This window comes from Branchiostoma floridae, chromosome 10, assembly GCF_000003815.2.
Source record: "Branchiostoma floridae strain S238N-H82 chromosome 10, Bfl_VNyyK, whole genome shotgun sequence".
NCBI classification, from domain to species: Eukaryota; Metazoa; Chordata; class Leptocardii; order Amphioxiformes; family Branchiostomatidae; genus Branchiostoma; species Branchiostoma floridae.
Window position 1 is genome coordinate 17055693 of NC_049988.1, and position 18530 is coordinate 17074222.

Genomic DNA, 18530 nt, shown 5'->3' on the forward strand with positions numbered 1-18530 from the left:
GAGAGTAAGAAAGAGGCAGGACAATGATCCTTTACCCTCGGTACCATCCTCCGTAGAAACAAAACAACCACTGGCTCTGTTCGCTGGTTGGCTCATTTAATAATAATCATTGCTTTGCTCATTCTTTTCGCCTCGCCGTTTAGCCTTGATACGTTGGTTGGAAAAATCGTGACCTTTTCCTTTCATAATTTTTTCGATTGGCGAATTTTAACCGCGAAAAAAAAATTCGCCAAGGTTCCCAGAGAGGTCGGTGAAGGAGACTACATTCAATCAAGCAATAAAGAACATTATATTTTCAAACACTCTATCCTTGTCTGTGCCAGGATTTTGATAAGTCTTTTTGTATTCTTACCACCATGGTTCACAGAACAGCAGTTTCCAGCAAACAGATATAAGATCATATAAACACACGAAAGTCATTTCTAAGAAATACTAGCTGATTTATATTTTGTCGTTGTGTGGTCAGCTTAGCAAAACCGACACAGTGTGCGCTGTAGGGAGGCGCCTCGGATGAAAATGGAAAGGTGTAACGCAAATTTGTCAGTTTTTGTCCAGAGTATAATTTAGCAATTAGCATATTGTCGAAAAAAGATTATCGTAGCATGCTGGTGTGTCCCACCCGGACCGTCCCACCCCTCCCATTTTCTCTGTGTGAAGTCATTAGGGGTTGTAAACTTCAAGCAGATATTAGAGGGTGAAAGATGGTTATGTTTTCGATCTGCTGGTAGCCATAGGGCGGACCGGGCTTTTCTGATGACATTCTGGAATCACAAAACGTCATATTTCATCCCAACATCTGTTTGGAGATCTTGTAACTACTAACTGTTAATGTTAGACGAATAAAGAATGATTGAAGACCCTTATTACACATTTTCTACACACTAGAACTCACTCACGTCCTCCCTCTTCTGCCCTGTTCACGTCACGACAAAAAAGATGTAAAATGGAAATAACTTTTCCTCGCTTTTTTATAGCTGGAAATGGTAAAATAGGTATGTTTTCGATAGGAGGCTTGTCTAGCTGCATTTGGGAAATTACAATTAACGTTATAACGTTACTTATAGAGAAATGTTTCGTTTACTAACGTTAATAGTTCTTCTTCTTCTTCTTCTCTTCTCCGTTAGCTCCCCTGTTTTCCCTGACTGATAACGGTTGTGTTTCAGGAAAAGAGGCAGATTGACAGAAAAAAATTCCCATACCAGCATATGTCGGGAACCGAACAACAGACAGGATTCCAAGTTAATCTGGTGATGGAAAATGAACCACCGAAAAGAGTCACAATGGCCGGATGGTCTTAAAGACGGTCACTTGTTACGTTACAGGTTATCTGTATCAGTTAGTATCCAAAGCCAGATTGTCATCACGAAAAGATTGAAAGACGAACTTTTTGTACATCATCATTACCCATTCGTGTAAACCTGACCGGTACGTTAAGCCGTTGCCCCGGTAACACCTGACGCAAGCATATGATGAGATCGTGTGGGGTGTCTCCTTTCAAAAATCAAAAAGAACCTGCATTACATCATAATATATGGTATAGAACCTGAAATTTGCAAAGCATTGAATATGATGATGGAGGTTTATCAAATTATTTGTGGAGAAGTTGAGCAAATCAGACCTGTTTTTCTGACGAATTCTGTGTTGTTCGTTCCAGACAGTGCCATCACTGTCGTCATTCTAGACTTTGGAATACTGTGACATCTTGGCAGTACCATTAGTGTGGAGGGGTCAGTAGATATTGGGTCAAGCAAAAGTAACTTCAAAATCTATCTACATGCGACGTTTTCTTCTTTCAAACCTATTAAACATATATACAATAAATACAATTTTTTGTTATGGTGTCTTTATGTAGAAGTACGTTTGATATTAGTTTCGTTTTGTAATAAATTTACCCGCCTTCATATGGCCCCGTCCATATTTTCCCGCTCTTTTGACATGTCAGTCATAATGTATCTAAGGACAACCGTTTCAGACGACCGTTTTGTTGTAAAGTGACTTGTCCTGTTCTGTGCCGTCTTCGTCTGTTTTTACTCGGTTTTCCTGTAAGAAATTCCTCAACATTTCGTTCAGAATGGTGAGTATATACCCATAGGAACCGTTAGAGAGCGCAGTTCTTCCATGTGTGTCACGAATTAGCGGGAAATTGGACGACAAGTGCATGTCGTCTGCGAGGCATGTCACGGTCAGCATGGGGGTTGTAAAAACTCGTAAATTTGCCACAGGGGAGCGAGAAATTTGGATTTAAACGTTTCAACCTACTCCATGGACGACTAAAACGTTTAAAAGGCATGGAGATTTCAATTTATTTGCAGTACAACAAGTTTTAAGGGTTGTTAGGTCCAAGAAAGCGGGAAACGTTTGGCTTTTCCTCTCAGATTCAGACATTTGATATTCACGGACAACTGTTTATCTATTCATAAAGACAAGAAGATCAAGCGACGAAGGTCATAATTAATACATAAAAAACTATAAATCCATGCGTTAGGTTTTTATTGATATCACAAGAATTCAGAAGAAAACGTCCTAATGCAACTTAACTCACTGAGCTTTTATAACTTAACGTTAATGTGTTTTTTCAATCGTGATTTCCTATACTGAACGAATTCTTGCATTGGATTAGAAGAATTATTCTGAAGGTCAAATGAAATTGTAGTCCCTAAAAAGTTAAGAACAGTTCAGATATTTTTTATGTAACGTAAGGAAATAAAGAAATCAAGGAAGAGTTGATTTTACGAAGGAGCTTTCATTAATTTACATTCGATTCCCACGAAAAATTGGCTACTTGAAGTTGAATTTTCTCAGCCAGGCAATGGCTTCTGTAGTATGGCTTCTGCTATAACTTATGACTTTTTTTTCACTTCCTCCTTTCGTTCTGTCAAGGAAACTTCAAAGACAAAGACGACAACTTGATTCATGACATTCGTGCATTTGTCCTACTCCCAAAATAATTAGCGGGGTGAAGTTTTCGTTCCGGTTGGAGCGCCGGGGTTAGTCGGGGGCGACATGCGGGGGAAGGTGCGTGGGTCCCCGAGGGGACATTTTGTCGGTCCGCGCATCGTGTTTCTTCCCGAAAAATCCCCAAATGTGCTCCTAAAATTCCTTACAAATACCTAGTTTACTTAACACCATAAGACTAGGTCCCATGGCGAAATTCAAGCACCGACACGTGTAGATTTCATGGAGAAAATCTCGTTGTAATACCGCCGGACCATAGTAGCCGGACCAAGGACCTTGGCCGGACAAAGCGGATTTCTTCCTCGGGCATGGGTGGCCTGTACCACCGATGAGTTGACAAATGTTGCCCGGTTGTTTTCCGAGTCAGATCTCGGCCATGCACGTGCTCACCAGATGCGCTGAATCTAAACCATATGCTTCCCACATAGTGCAGGTGTTTTTGATGCAAATGAATGCTCTAGAGGTAGATCTCAGGAAACATGTAGTCCATTCATCAAAATTACCAGAAACTGAGAAAGGCTTTGATAAGGAAAAGAAATTGTTTGCAAATATTTTCAGGGGTGAAACTTGACTTCAGTTTTTTCTTGGGTACACAGATGACACAAGATTGTGATCAAAATCAGCATGGTGTTTTCTTGTTTTGTGACATATTAGTGAACAATATGATAATACATGAAAGAAAAACAACCTGGGACAAGCATAAATGAAAGGAATTCACAATCTGGGCCTACAAACCATTTCCGAAAACCTTTTTTGTTTTGCAGCAAGTCCCTTCAAACTGGTATGAGGGCCCCCAAGGGGGGGTACCGACAACGCTCTACGCTAAATTCGGGAGGCCGGCTACGTAATACGCTAAATTATGGACGCTTCATTACGCTCTACGCTAAATTACGAAATTTCATAATGCATTATGCAAATATTTATTGTCTTTTGGCTGAACTCCGCCGACGGCAGAACATGTGAAGATGATATTTAAACAAAACTGATAATTCCATCAATAAGATTAAAACTTAACTTCTAAAGACGTCTTGCTGGCCAAAGGCGGCGACAGCAAATTTCTTATGTGACGTAATTTTCAGCACTTGTAGCACCGAAAGCGGAGGCGCGACAATCCTAGGGCGTCCGGGGGCATGCTCCTCCGGGAATATTGTGAAATCTTGACCCTCTAAAACGCCATTTTAAGCATTTTGAAGGGCGAATTTTGCTCACAGACTAAGCTAAGTTAAATAGCATCCAATTAGAAATTCACATGGTTTTAACTTTAAGCTGGGCAACGCCCCCAAACATCATTTTCAGATTTCGAGTGCCGAAAGCACGAACAGTCGAACTGTCGCAAGGTAGGTACGGGAAAATTTGGAAATTTTTACCCTCTGAAACACCATTTCCTGCATTTTGAGGGACAAATTTTGCTGGCAGACCATATGCTCAATGTAATGACATTTCTGTCAGAGAAACGTCTTTGAGGGCGACGAGCGCCGGAGAATCGTGAGCGCCGGAGGCTAGGCCCAAGCCGTCGCAAGCCTTGGCAAGGTTCGCCCGGCGCCCGGAGAAAAATTGAAATCTCGACCCTCTGAAATGCCATTTCCTGCATTTAAGGGGCACATTTTGCTTGTTAACTAAGCTAAGGTCGGTAAAAATTTCAACTAGTTGGGGGGACGACGCTCCTGCAACATATTTTCACCATGTCCAGTGCCGAAGTGTTGAGCCATAGCAAAGAATGTCCGGCGAAATTTTGAAATCTGGACCCTTTGAAACGCAATTTCCAGCATTTTCGCGGGTAAAATTTGCCGGTAGACTAGTTAAGTTTAATGAAACTTTGATTACGCTTGACGAAAAATTAATATGAATTACGTTTTACGGTAAAATCCGGTTAGCTTCTACGTAATACGTTAAATTAAAGGGGCCAATATCGCTCGACGCAAAATGCACCGATTACGCTCTACGTTGAATTCGAGCGGTCCCGCTACGGAGTACGTAGAATTAAAACCGCCGATTACGCTCTACGGAAAAGGGCTTTGGGGCCCCCTGGTATGTACCCATGTTGTGTGGGCAGGAACTAAGGCTAATTGATGAAGCTAAATCAGAGCTAAGTATTCACCATAAAATCAGTTCCAGGTTCTGAAAAAGCCATCCTCTACAGGCCGAAGGAAATAAAAACTGTGTTTGGAACCATGTTACAGTGGGTTTCAAGCACCATCAATGTCAGTAGAAAGTAGAAAGTCTCGTGGCTCCCGGGAATCGAACCAAGGCCACCAGATCACAAACACAGTCAAAAGGGTCAGACCCATTTGGCATGGTCAGTTTGGTGATGCTTAACTCTACTCTACTCTACTCTTAACCTCCTTGTTGAAACCCACTTTTTCACCTGTATTAAAGAAAATATGGATTTCCTGACAGAATTTCAATCATTGGAATTATTCATTTGACAAGTTAATTTAATTGATTGACTTGCCGGCTTACGTACTTCTGCAAGAAATGAATGCAGCTTCCTATCCATTTTGTACAACAAATTGCTACTATTTCGACAGCATTTCAACCAACATTGCTTCCTTTTGGTATTATCTATCGACTGAACAGATCCGGTCAAGAAGAAAGATTTCATAAGACTGTAAACAATGAATTACCCTGAGTTTGCCTTCTGAAGGAAGAGGTTGATATCCTGCTGAGAACCCCAGACAGAAAATGTGGTGGTCTGTTGGTTCCAAAGTGACAAATGAGTGCTCCCAATTGTCACAGTTACATCAAGTTACATTTCCTGTTTCCATGTCAGGATTTAGGACAGCTTTCCTTGGCTTGAAAGAGGAAGTGTTGCCTGGAAGTACTAGCCTGGTTACCAAACCCCAGCCCGATCTCAAGTATCTATCGTGTATCGTGCAGGGCCAACACGAAAGATATATCTTGAGGTTGGGGTATGGAATCCAGGCTATGGAAGTACATGCAGCTACATTTAGCTCACAGCTTTGCATTCAAAGGCACAGACATTGCCTCACAACACTGTGTCACACTTATCTAAAAGAATTTAATTTATACAATAGGTAAGGTGTAAAGTAAGGGCACAAGATTGGTCAGTGACACGGAAGCCAGATTCGTCCCTAGACCTCTTCAAGTTCACATATGATGAATAATGATGACAATAGGTAAAACAAACAAACAATGTAGCCAATGCCTAAGCTATGATTCTTAGAATCAAGGATATTGCAGGTCCGAAAGTGATGAAGTTTCGGTTTCAGCAATGAGGTTTCATTATGTTTGCATTAGCTTTACTAGTACATTTGTAGTATAGTATAGTAAAATTTGTTTATATCTTTACTAAAGTTAACCTCCTTGAGGAGAGTTAGTTGTTTTAGAAGGATATCATCACTGAGCAGAAAATGGCAAAGCTCTCTTCGCAAATCTATAGGGCAGTAGTCTGGCAGACTGTCACTATGTTTGCATAAGGGACTGTACGATATTTATCAGGGGGGGAGGGCTGGTGCATTAGGGGGGGAGGGCCATGTTAATTTTTTTTGAGGTGGGGGGAGGGCCATGTTAATTTTTTTTGCGATAGGGGGGAGGGCCATGTTAATTTTTTTGAAAGAATTGTTTATACTATTTTTTGTTTTGATATCTTGACATGGCCCTAAAACTGATAAAATAAGCCTTCTGAATAGCCTAAAATGCAAGAGCTTCCGGGGGGCTTCGCCCCCCTAGGTCCCCCAAAGTGGCGCTGCCCTGGACCAGCGTTCCTGCCAGGCATACGTCATTCCGTCTACGGACTTATTTTTTTCTGGAAAGACGCACTCGGCACGGCTGAGTTTCCCCAAATATTTAAGTTACAAAAGCGGTGCGCGGTAAATATGTGAAGAATCCAAAACTATACACTTTATTTTTTATTTACAACATTTCTTTTGTTTCAAAAGGACAAAATTTGCGGCAGAAAAGGGGCCGCAATATTGTTGTCAAGCGTCGATCGACAGCACATGGCGCGGCACGCCCCCCTCCCCAGACGGACTGTCGATCGCACGCACGTTGGGACGTCTTTTGGCTACTCCTTCGAGGCTAAACCGGCACTGATCACTGCCAAAGACGCAGCAGATCACCCTCCTTCGTATAATGTATAACGTTCTTGGTCTACTCTACTCTATGTCAAAAGAAATCCAGCGGTGAGCAAAAGATTTCACGCCGAAAACGGGGTTACCTGAGGTCGCACGAAACAAACGCACGCTCCTGGAAAATGACGGCGCGGCCTTGTAAAACCCGACCGATTCGATAAATGATAAATTTGAGTAAAATCATCGGGCAAAATAGAAAAAAGAAAGTAGAAAAAAACACAAGGTGTGATGGCGCCGTCATTCTATCCTCTGGAAAAACTGATTTGATGCGGGAGGGCGCAACATCGATCGCACGAGGTAGGCATTTTTTATTCAATGCCGGAAAAAAATTGGCAGGATTTTTCCATGGGCTGACGAACTCACTGGCTAGAGCCCTGTTTGGAAGCATCAAAAACCCAAAATTTTCATATAGACATGACTGGACAAATAATACCCGGGCCAGATCACGGACTGCTGATTCCCCGAGCTTATAGTAAGTTATAACGTATTTTGGGGGAGAGGGCAGACGTCGATTACTGAAAAACGGGAGTAAAAAAGGCAACCGGCAACCAATCTCGAGCGCATAATTTTCCTCTCAAATTGCAGGAAATTCTGTTTTAGAGGGTCTGAAAATCCAAATTTTCCCGGGGAGCCCGGACCCCTGCCCTGACGCTGTGAAAAAATCCAGGTGTGGCAAGAACACTGGCGCCCTTGTGCCCTGACGTCGATTAAGATTATTTCATCGGTTGTTTTTCTACCCGTTTGATTTTGCCTGTCGGGGGGGAGGGCCATGTTGATTTTTTTGAGGTGGAGGGGGAGGGTCACGTTAAATTTTTTTGAGATGGAGGGGAGGGCCATCAAAAATTTTTTTGATCAGACTTCCAATGCACCAGCCCTCCCCCCCCAATAAATATCGTACGGTCCCTAAGCTGGTGGTTTCCCTTTCTAATCTTTCTAATCCCATTGAAGTTTATGTAAACCCAATAACGTTTACTTTCCCCAAGTGCCCAAAGGGCATTTGATCAGTTCGCACTGTGGTACCAAACCACTAATGAGGTTGTGAGCAAACCGTGCCTCTTGTCACCCCCTGTTTGATCTGTAATGAAGTCAGCTCCTTATCAGGCTCACAAGTGTTACATCACACTCCACTGTTGACTGAGGTCCTTGGGAACTGCAGGGGCAAAGGCTGACGTTATTCTATTGTGGGGTTTTAGAAGAGTTTTACTGGGAGAGTTTCACTGGGAGAGTATGGAAAAGTTCAACTCATACAGCGATCAACTACAAGCTCCAATTGTCCTATTTTTAAGTTTGTTTATTTTTAAGTTTGTTTACTTTTGAGTCAACCATTTCTGTATCATTTTGGAAAATGGCAAATGCAGCAAAACCTCTAGGCCTAGCCAGTCTAGGTCTAATTATATATCCAGGTCTAAAAATACTTATTGCCCGTGCTTGTTATAGCCATATAGGGACAAGATTGACATAATATCAAGGTAGATTTTGTACCAGAGCACATCTAGGAGTGCTTTGAAAGTTTGAGGTTTTTTTCCTGTCAACAGGCTGAAAAATTGTGTGTTGCTATGAAACAATAATTGATTTGGCCTAGACAAAAGGAAACAAACCTCTGTCTCCAGTTTATTCTAAGAGCCTATCATACATTACTCTAGAAGCGTTTCTATAAGAATAGCCTCAATAGGGTACTGAAATTAGTGAAAATACTCCATATGGATTAGGCACATATTGAAAACCTGAAACCAAGCCTTTGCCTTGATTGAGTTGTTTTTTAAAACCTATCAGGACAACAGTTTTGTTTGTGTCAAACATATTCCCTTTCAATTATTCTACAAGTTACTTTGTTCAGCTTGCTTTGCCCTTTCTCTCCTAAATTCTGGGTCCATATGGACCTATGGATAGGGGTCCATATGGAAAAGCTGAACTCCTGTGGGAACCTGAGGTGCTAACCACCTGATTGATCTCTGCTCATCCCAGATCATCCATTTCTCACCTAGGTGCTGAGATCCCTTCTGTAAAGAGGCTTTGCAAACTTGCTTTCTCCTGGGGTATTGTTTTTCCTAAGCCATGAAAGATATGAATTACAAAGCAGTCTCCCCTATTGTCTTCCATATTTCACAAGGAAATAAAACTGAGTACAGTAGACAGTGGATCTTCAAACTGCTTTCCTTTAGAAAGAAATAGGCTGAAGAGCCTTTTACTGTTTTGAAAGTTTCCTGTATGACTGTCAGAGAATTCTACTTTGAACTTTCTTGTACAAAATACTGTGTACAGCTGAAGATGGTAGAAAATGAAGTCATAATATTTATTTTGCCTCCATATTCTTCCTGGTGCTTCCACCTATTCCAAGGAGCTTTCCTTGCCTATTCCAAGGAGCTTTTAACTGATAAAAGCTCCTTGCCTATTCTAAACATTTGAAGCTTAAAAGTTTGAGACTTCTAGATTTTGACATACCCAGCACTGCTCCTTCTGAAGTTTGTAGGTCTTTGTTCTGAAGCAGGCTTGTCCTAGCTGTTTTCATTTCTCCATCCCAAAGTTGATGAATAGCTTGATCCTGACCCAGATAAGAGGGTTTTTCCCAAGCTGCACATAAAATGAGAGGGGTGTCATTAGGGGCGGAGTCACCATCTGGAAAACAGGCTGCTTGTGTGGGCGATGATTGGCTGTCACACGGTCCCTCCCTTCTGCTCAGCTGCAAATTTCAGGGTTCACTCCTGAGCAAGAAGCGCTGTGGAGTGGTTGTGTGTGGAGCTGTGCTCTAGTTTTGGAGGGAAAACCTGTAGCCACTTGTCCCAAGCGTCCATCATGCCTGCTGCCGCCTGCAACGTGCCTGTTGTGTGCACTGAAGTTCCCAGCAAGACTGATGTACTTGTGTGTAGTGAAATAGTTCCCTACAAGAGTAGTGATGTTCCGGCTTTTTGCAATACCGAGAAAGTTCCTGGCTTGAAAGTTCCTGCCAAAACAGAAGTCCCTGTGCATTACGAGAAAGTTCCGGTTGATGTGAACAACAACTGTGCCGTTGACGACCTCATCAGCTCTATGAGCGCACAGTTGAACATTTCCGAGCCTTTGAACATTTCCGAGCCGTTAGCCCTACCGCAGTATAGCAACTATTCGCCGTACCACTATTACGTGTATTTCCCTTACTCTCCGGTGAGTTTTTCTTTTCTTTTTTTCTTTTACGTTTCATTTGATTTGCAATGTAGCCAGCTTTGTTTTCCTTTTGTTCACTAACTTGCTTCGAAGGTAGAAACATGCTGAAATTTTTCTTGCCCACTTTTTACATAAATTCATACAGTGGCCAAAAGGGTTGGGTTGAAAGAAAGAGAAAGTATAGCAGAGTAGATCATGTTGGCCAGGTAGGAGGTTTTGTCTCCATGAGCACACTTGTTAATGTCTACTTTTAAAGTTTGCTGAAACCAATGAGGTTTTGCTGAAACTTTTCAATTACTTTTTGGTCAGTCTTTTACAAGAGACCAGCTTGTTCCATGCTGATGGATTTTCCTTTAGTGCTTGTTTACATTTGCCATTGTTATTGAGAGGTGTTTGGATTTCAATCCTTTTCTTTCGTTTTCTGCCTCATGAATACGAAGGGCTCTCTTTGGGCCTTCCTCTCTTCACATGCTGATTTATGGCAGGAAATGCTTTTCTGTTAGGATTCAAAAGTCCCAGTGATCTGAAAATTTAGGAACAGGTTTTTGTTTGAGAGGCAAAACTACGAAAGCTTCACCGTCCTTTTTCAGCACTCGGTTCCAGTGCTCAAGATGGCTTCAGCACTGGATTTCCAGTGCTGAATGTTCGTCAGCACTGGTTTTCCAGTGCTGACGCTCTCTCAGCACTGGAAAAGCCGGCGTCAGCACTGGAAACCGAGTGCTCGGACGATATCCCGTGCTGGTAACTCAAGTCATTTCCAGAAGGGCTGTAATTATGATTTGAAATCACACACAATAAATTTTGCAATCCATTTTTAATGACATTCTATCTTTTATAGATATATAATCCAATTCCTACACGTTACACAACAAATGCAATAACTCAGATTTGGACTTTTGATGAACTTGGACCATATCTATATTAGAATTTTTGCCAAGTACTGCTCTCAGTACTTTTACAAAATTATATCTAACTCGTATACATTATACATATGTCAAGTTTCAATTGCACATCTGCACAACTTCGGTTTCTTGGCATCAGGTTACTTATTTTTTTATGCGAATCTTCACCAAGTACCGCTCTCATCACTAGGACACTGCAATTCTGGAAAGACTTCAGCACTGGTTTGAAGATCATTCCAGTGCTGAAAAGACGTCAGCACTCGTTTTCCAGTGCTGAAGATCCCTCAGCACTAGTGTTCCAGTGCTGAAGTGTCCCTGAGCACTGGTAAATCCAGTGCGGAAGGTGAAGCTTTTGTATATCAGCACTCGGTTCCAGTGCTGACAGCGATTTCAGCACTGGGTAACTAGTGCTGACGGCAGTCTAGCACTGGAAAACCAGTGCTGAAATGAGTTTAGCACTGGAAAACGAGTGCTGGAACAGTATTCAGCACTGGAATTCCAGTCCTGACGGAGCTTCAGCACTGGAACAGAGCCATTCAGCACACTGGAAAACCAGTGCTGAACTTTCTTCAGCACTGGAAAGCCAGTGCTGAGGGGGCTTTGAGCATTGAATCAGCACTGGAATACCAGTGCGGAAGGTGAAGCTTTCGTAGACTTGCGTTTGAGAGGATATCTGTGTGAGGTACTGAGGTATTCTGAGAAAACGGTTGAAAGACACTTTGTCTTGAACTGTCTAGTTTTTTTAGCCATACCATCCAGTTTTTTAGCTATAAGACAGTTGAAAGAGGATGTGTAGTTTAGGGTTAAATTATTATGTAGGAAGGTGTTTTTTTTTTTCAGAGATAGACTGAAGTGAAAAAGAGAACTTTTTATTCCCATTAAAAACTTATATTACACTGAATGAATGAGGTTTGATGGATCTAAATAAACCTTTTTTTCTTGTATTCTCTTCCCATTGAAAACTTTTTTTCTACTTTCACTTGTTGAAAATGAAAGACTGAGAGGAAAGTAAGTGAAATATAATTTTCATTTACACGAACAAGAGAGCTGCTTTTTCAACTTTCAGTCAATGATACTTCACCTAAAATGCTCTTGCTTGTCAGTTGCTGGTGTGCTTCGTATGAATTTTCTCCTTTAACTATTACAGTTATGATAATTGGTGTATTTTTGGACATATTTTCCAGACTGACTCTGTGCAGGGCACTTCACCAATCCCAGCCTCGACACCCTCCACCGAGGTGACGTCCCCCTCCACTGGACCCAACACTTACAAGTACAAGATCCCCTCTGGCACCAAGATAGATGGACGTATCTTTGTGGGAGGAGTGACAGCTGGGGTAAGTACTAGCAACCTCCTTGGTACTAGTACCCACACCTTGCCATCTCAACAGTGATAAAAACTCTGTTTCATGTTGTACTTAAGTAATCTTCAAAGAGATCCTACGGTAGCATGAGATAGTATAAAAAGCTAGCCTGGTATCCATATTTTTTGGAGAGGACAGAAGAGACTCTGACTCTGAGCTATGACTTATAAGTATAACATGGCTGGAAACTAGGATTATCAAAAGCTGCCAGAGGAGTGAAGCCCACCAAGGACTGTGTATGCTACCCCAGTGGCTGATGACTCCCTTTGGCCAGCTGTACTCCTTGGCCAGCTTTGATACTATCTTATGACACTGGTAAATCTGCCTGGAGATTAATTAGTTGTACTCAGCAAGAGACATCCTTAATACCATCTCTGGAAAGAGAGGCCGCCTGTAGTATCTCAAGCATTTTATGTTTACCTAATTTTAATTTTGCCTTGATAGTTTTTCTTTCCACTCCTGACTGCAGTAGAACATTCTAGTAATAGAAGTCTGCCCTCTGAGTTTGTTCCTTGTTCTTCTAGGGTAGTGTTTGTTTGACTGTGAAGTCGTACCTTTTTTTCATATATTCCTACAATATTATGGTCTATTTTGATTTTAGCCTTTCTTAATGCTATCTCTGTTTAACTTTTTAGTTTGAGCTAAAATATATATTTGTTTGTTGTTGTTGTTGTTGTTGCACTTCTGCACCATGTCCCTGAGTTACCGAAATTTTATATATGCTGCCATTTGCGTTGTAAAAATGCAGCATTGTAAAATTCCGTTAACTCTGAGACACTTTCTTCTCTGCATATAGCCTTCTCTTGTGGCAAGTACAAAATGGGTGCACACGTACGATTGAGTCTAATTTTCTGTGAACTTTGATTTTAGCTTTGTTTGCCTTCTGGGAAATGGAAGTCCTATAGTTGTCATGGCTTTTGGGTAAACTTGGGTCTCACTGTACCTTGTTAACTGCAGCTCCCATCCTCTCAGTTACAAGTTGTTGTAGAAAAGTAACTACATATGTATATCCTTTAGATTTGAGACAGTCGAGCCACCAAAACATGTTGTTCTTGTACATTTATGCTTTTGTAACAAGCTAAATATTGCTGGCCTTAGTATCAGCATTGTTAGTTTACTGAAACTGAATATGGGAGCTCTGGCTGTTGTGTGAAGATAGCAGTCAAAATCAAATGTACAGATAGTTACATGAGAATGTGGTATGCGCACAGGTTCAAACAGCTGTTGAGAAAATCTGGACGGATGGATCTTATCTTCTCATCTGTTCTGTATCCCTCCAATGTGTTATTATTGTGTGTACCTGTGAAAGATTTACTGCCGTTTTATCTACCCTATGCTGGGGAGACAAGGGTCATCGCAAGTTGGTCATGTAGGCTTGATTCAGAACAGATATGTCACCCAAATGGCAGGAAATTCCACCAATTCGTTACCCCTCTTCAGCTCATTTGTCTTCCAGGACAAGTCCAGGGACAGAAATTTTGCTTCTCGACATGGTTTTGAAAATCTTAGAAAGTTATGCTGCCCATCCCAAAAGTCTGAACTTCATGACTTGAAATTCTAGTACATAGATGAAAAAATTAATTTTAAAGAATTAAGAGCATGATCTCCCTAAATAAGTAGGACAGAAAAATATTTTAAGCTGGAGACAGCTCTACCTGTACACAAGACTGTTTGCAAGGGTGTTTCCATGGCTTACTGTTTTATATATACTCTGCTCTACTCTCTACTTTATTTATAGGCCAGCTCCTTGGCTTCCAGGGCCTACTTGATCTAGAGTCTTAGTCCACTTGCTAATGTTGAGCTTCAGCCAGCAGTTACTATGGACTCACTGGAGCATGGTACCCAGGCTATAGCAGTCCGAGCAAGGAGGTTTTATGCTTACTCAGGGGGCTGCCACTAACTTTCTTGGTGCCATGTTGGCCATGAACTTAAGTTAAGGACTCAGAGCTGGCCTGTGTGTGCCCTGAGAACAGCCTGGCATCCAAGCCAATTTGTAGAACTTTTAAGTTTTAACAGCTGAAAGGGCAGTTAACCAGGATTCTCATGTGGCACAAATTAGTTTTATGTTTGCCCATTAAATGGATACTTTCATCCTGATAGTTATCTTTGATAGATAAGAGAGTACTACTAGTCCCTTCTTTGTTGGTGTGTAAGTGCGCAGTTGAGTGAATGAGTGAGTAAGTGAGTGAGTGGGCAGATGAGTGGGTGTTTGAATGACTGACTGAGTGAGTGAGTGAGAATTTAAAAGACAGATAAAGGTTCTGGCTATGTTTTACTCATTTTGCCACATTTTGTAGACGTTTTTTTTACTAGAGGTTATGTTTTCAGCTCCGTGTTTTAATGTTGTCTCATACTCAGCTCTCTTGCAAAGTGGGGAGAGAATATGGGAGCCTCAGTAAGCTAACTAGGATGGTACCAAGGCAAGTACTAGTATGTAGCACAGCTAAAAAGTTCGAACTCACAGGTAATAATATGACATGTCATTTTTTGTTCAGACCTCCGAGCAGGAGCTGAAGGGCTACTTTGGTGCCTACGGGACTGTCAAAGATGTAAAGATCATATTTGACAAGCAGGGATTGACCAAGGGGTAAGTCATAGTCACATTCTATTCTCCAAGCAGAGGTTGGGTCGCAGAGATGGAAGTTGTAGGAAAGCGAGCCAGTAATGATCCTGACGACAACTATTACTGCGACCCAACCTCTGCTTCGAGAATGAAAACATACATGTACAGTTAGTAACTTACACCTGTACCAGTGACAACCTATGTATGTCCTTATACATAGGTTGTCATGATGGTTATAAGGACAGTTTTCTCCATACACACAAGCATCATTCAAGAATCCTGTTTAGTCACAGACTACCTTTCCACATAGACCAAATTTCATTAGTCCCCTGATAGAGATAGCTTATAAGTTGCACCACTGTAAGCTATTAAATGCCTACTTAGCAAGCCCAGGAAGTAGATTTCTTCCAGAAGGCAAATAAACAGAATGGTAGGGATCTGTAGTGATCTGAAACCCCTTAGATCTGGTTTCAACATACACAAGTTGTAAGTTGCTACGTGACAACAAGAGAATTGAGAACTTCCCTAGTTTTACAGAGACTTAAAAGTGTGGAACGCACGTAAGCTATATGTTTTACACACAGTTATAATGAAATCAGGGTTAATCTGAACAGCTTGTGAAGAAAAACTTGTGAAGAAAACAGCTCTTCAGGTATTAAACAGAAATTTGATCTAGAAATAGCCTGAGTGTTCCTGGTGACTGCCTGCGCATGCTCTATCCAAAGCAATTTGCCAGCAGTCACTAGAACTGAGGGTGGCACTCAAAACTAATCAGGAAAACCTACAACTTACAAGAACATGCAAGGTGGATACTACTGACAGGAAAGTTGTTAACCCATGTGCTCACCAGGAGCTGGCCTGTGTTGGCCCTGGCAAGTCTGGAACAGTGACTTGCAGGCTACTGTTACTGGTCCCCTACTCTCCAAGCAGGGATTGGGACCTGGATATCATATGTTTCTGACGTTTTTTTAGGTTTTTTTTTTTTGTTGGACAAACTGCCAGCTGACATGAAGAAAATAAAAGAAAATTTGAAAGTCTTTTTGATACAAGTTTTTTATGTTTTCTTCCAGGTATGCCTTCGTCACTTTTACTTCTAATGAGGAAGCCACCAAGCTGATCAAACAGGTACAACAAATCTTTTGCCTTTGGGTGAAATAAGGTTTTGTCAATGACATAGATGTAGCTTTTTTAATGACAGCTTTTTATGACAATGACAATGACAATGAAGTTTAATGACAATGACAATGAAGTTTATTGCATATTCATGCCCTCCTAGGGCTAAATGCAGTAAGTCGCATACAAAGAGTCTGATAAGTTAGCTATTCTATGTTCTACTTACAACAATATTTCTACATGCTTCCTCCCTCTTCTTAAAACATGTGAAGACGAACTTACAGAGTTCTTCTATCAAATCATAGTTAACTGATGTCATTATATATTTGAAAAAGTCTTCTTTTGTTAGTTGTGCATATTTCTGTTTTGCAAGCGTAGTACTATTAACAAAGGTATTGCGTATATCTTTATACAGCGAGCATTCTAGAAGAAAGTGCGCTTCATCTTCTATATACCTATTGTTCTTATCACAAAACATACATAATCTATCATGAAGAAGGATAAGTAGAAAGTCGACTAGTAGAAATGTAATCTACTTCATTAATAAGTTCATCTATGTTTTGGATTGTCATTTGTCCCTGTGTCAGATCATCATGTATCAACTTCCTCGGAACTCAACAAACTCACTTGTCGAGGAAAGTAGGGGTTATCCTTTGGTGTGCAGGGCAAATTCTTCAGGTCAACGCAGACCCATGCCTTTCCTCATCCTACACCTGAAAGACATGTTCACAGAGATCTTCATTGTTCAATGTGTCAGCTGCAAAATTCCCCTCCACATTCCTACAATGCTACCTGATACTTCTGCAGTGCTTGTGGTCCCACACACTGCACAAGCCCATGTGTCAAAAATGGAGACATTGGGTAATTTCCCCTTCAGCTGGTAGCTCAAGGGTGGATAATAAATGTGCCCCAAGAGAAGACCAGGGGCAGGGGGCACTCTCCTGTCAGTGTGTTGGTGGTGATAGATGAACTGTACCATCTGGGGTTGATCTACAACCAAATGGACCACTTATTAGGTCTCTCACCACTTCCTTTGTGTCAACTTGCTCTTTCTTGTAACTGATAACTATCTGTCTCCAAGCCTTGTTTTGCCACATTTTGGATGTCTATCTTATTCTAGTCTAGAACCCATGGTTTCAGCTCTTCAGTGTTAACTGCGGAAAAAAGTTATTATACATCTTTGCTGTGCAAAATTTCATTTTGAAGAGAAGTAATCTATTGAGACAATTGAAGAGTGCTGCACATTTATTAAGGCTCACCACTTCCTTTGTGTCAACTTGCTCTTTCTTGTAACTGATAACTATCTCGTAGCAGTTGTTGGCATGTAAGGTTTTCTGTGTTGTCTTTTTCTGACAGTTGGGGTTTAACTTTTTGTTACAATCCCTCCTTACAATTACATACATTTGTAGGTTTAATTTGTATTGTTTGTTTTGTTTGCTTTTTTGGTATCCGGTAAACCACATCAGGTTTGTGCAAGCTGTTTATCCAGACAGGTTTGTTGATTTTATAGAGGGAAGGTTCCCTACTCTTTCCAATAAGTGTGGTGAGTTTTCAAACATACTCAAGATTTGGCTGTCCACACTTGACCTTTTTTTAGGAGGAAGGGACTTTGGTAGCCTGGGTACCATACCATTGAGGCGCTCTAGTTGCTCTTCGGCGGTGTAGGGGTGGCCGGCCGCCCGTGCAGTTAATTGCTACAGGCCGCGGGAGTTCTTACAGGGTTAGGTTAATTTTGTGGCACCCCGACGCTGGCGGAGTAAACTCCAAAGGCCGGCACCCAAAGCCGACCAGCGGAGAATGGTACCCAGGCTAGGACTTTGCCAAAGCTAGGTACTCAATTACACCTGAGTTATTTCAAGTGAGGATATTGAGCTGTCCAAGAATCTGTACCATCACCTGCAGGTTTTGAGTCAGCAACCCTAACCACAATCCCACCATACCACCCTTAGCTACATTTCTGAGATTAACTTTTTAAAACCTGTAAATGTATTTTCATTCCACTTGCAGGCAGATGCAGGCCAGCTCTTTCTCTTCAAAGAGAAGAAGCTGAACATCGGTCCAGCCATCAAGAAAAGAGTGAGTTTGTTCCCAGTGTTCAGATGAAATGGTATTGCTTCCTCCCAACCCCACCTAGCCTGGGATACCAGACCCCAGCCCTATCTCAAAAATATCATATCATCGTGTCCCAATATGATAGATATTTTTGTGATAGGGCTGGGGTCTGGTATCCCAGGCTAAATTCCACCCCCATTATTTTGCTTGGTGGCTTTCAGTGTTATTCACCATATATTTCTACAGTTAGTGTTGTAAGCCCTGAAATGTATGATACGCTAGTTAAATGTATGATATGGTATTTGGCAGGATGCTTACTCTTCTTTGTTCAGGGCTGGTAACAGACCTT

General features: G+C 41.4%; 1 protein-coding gene across 2 annotated transcripts; it reads left to right on the forward strand.

Moving 5' to 3' along the window:
* The first annotated feature begins 1920 nt into the window (after window positions 1–1920).
* On the forward strand, window positions 1921–18258 carry LOC118424749 (protein boule-like). Of its 2 annotated transcripts, none has more exons than XM_035833482.1 (5): window positions 1921–2074; window positions 12274–12426; window positions 14949–15040; window positions 16087–16141; window positions 18137–18258. In XM_035833482.1, the coding sequence occupies exons 1-5, from the start codon at window positions 2072–2074 to the stop codon at window positions 18230–18232; spliced, it is 399 nt and encodes a 132-aa protein (XP_035689375.1). In that variant the 5' UTR covers window positions 1921–2071; the 3' UTR covers window positions 18233–18258. The 2 variants fall into 2 exon arrangements, with proteins under 2 accessions (XP_035689375.1, XP_035689374.1); XM_035833481.1 differs by lacking the exon at window positions 1921–2074 and adding an exon at window positions 9533–10187.
* The last annotated feature ends 272 nt before the right edge of the window (window positions 18259–18530 follow it).

Bases quoted from the DNA above. Each gene is read 5' to 3' on its own strand.
- LOC118424749 (XM_035833481.1), top strand. From the start codon at position 9,840: ATGCCTGCTGCCGCCTGCAACGTGCCTGTTGTGTGCACTGAAGTTCCC. The intron at 12,427-14,948 runs GTAAGTACTAGC...TTTTTTGTTCAG, and splicing joins TGGGAGGAGTGACAGCTGGG to ACCTCCGAGCAGGAGCTGAA. The intron at 15,041-16,086 runs GTAAGTCATAGT...GTTTTCTTCCAG, and splicing joins AAGCAGGGATTGACCAAGGG to GTATGCCTTCGTCACTTTTA.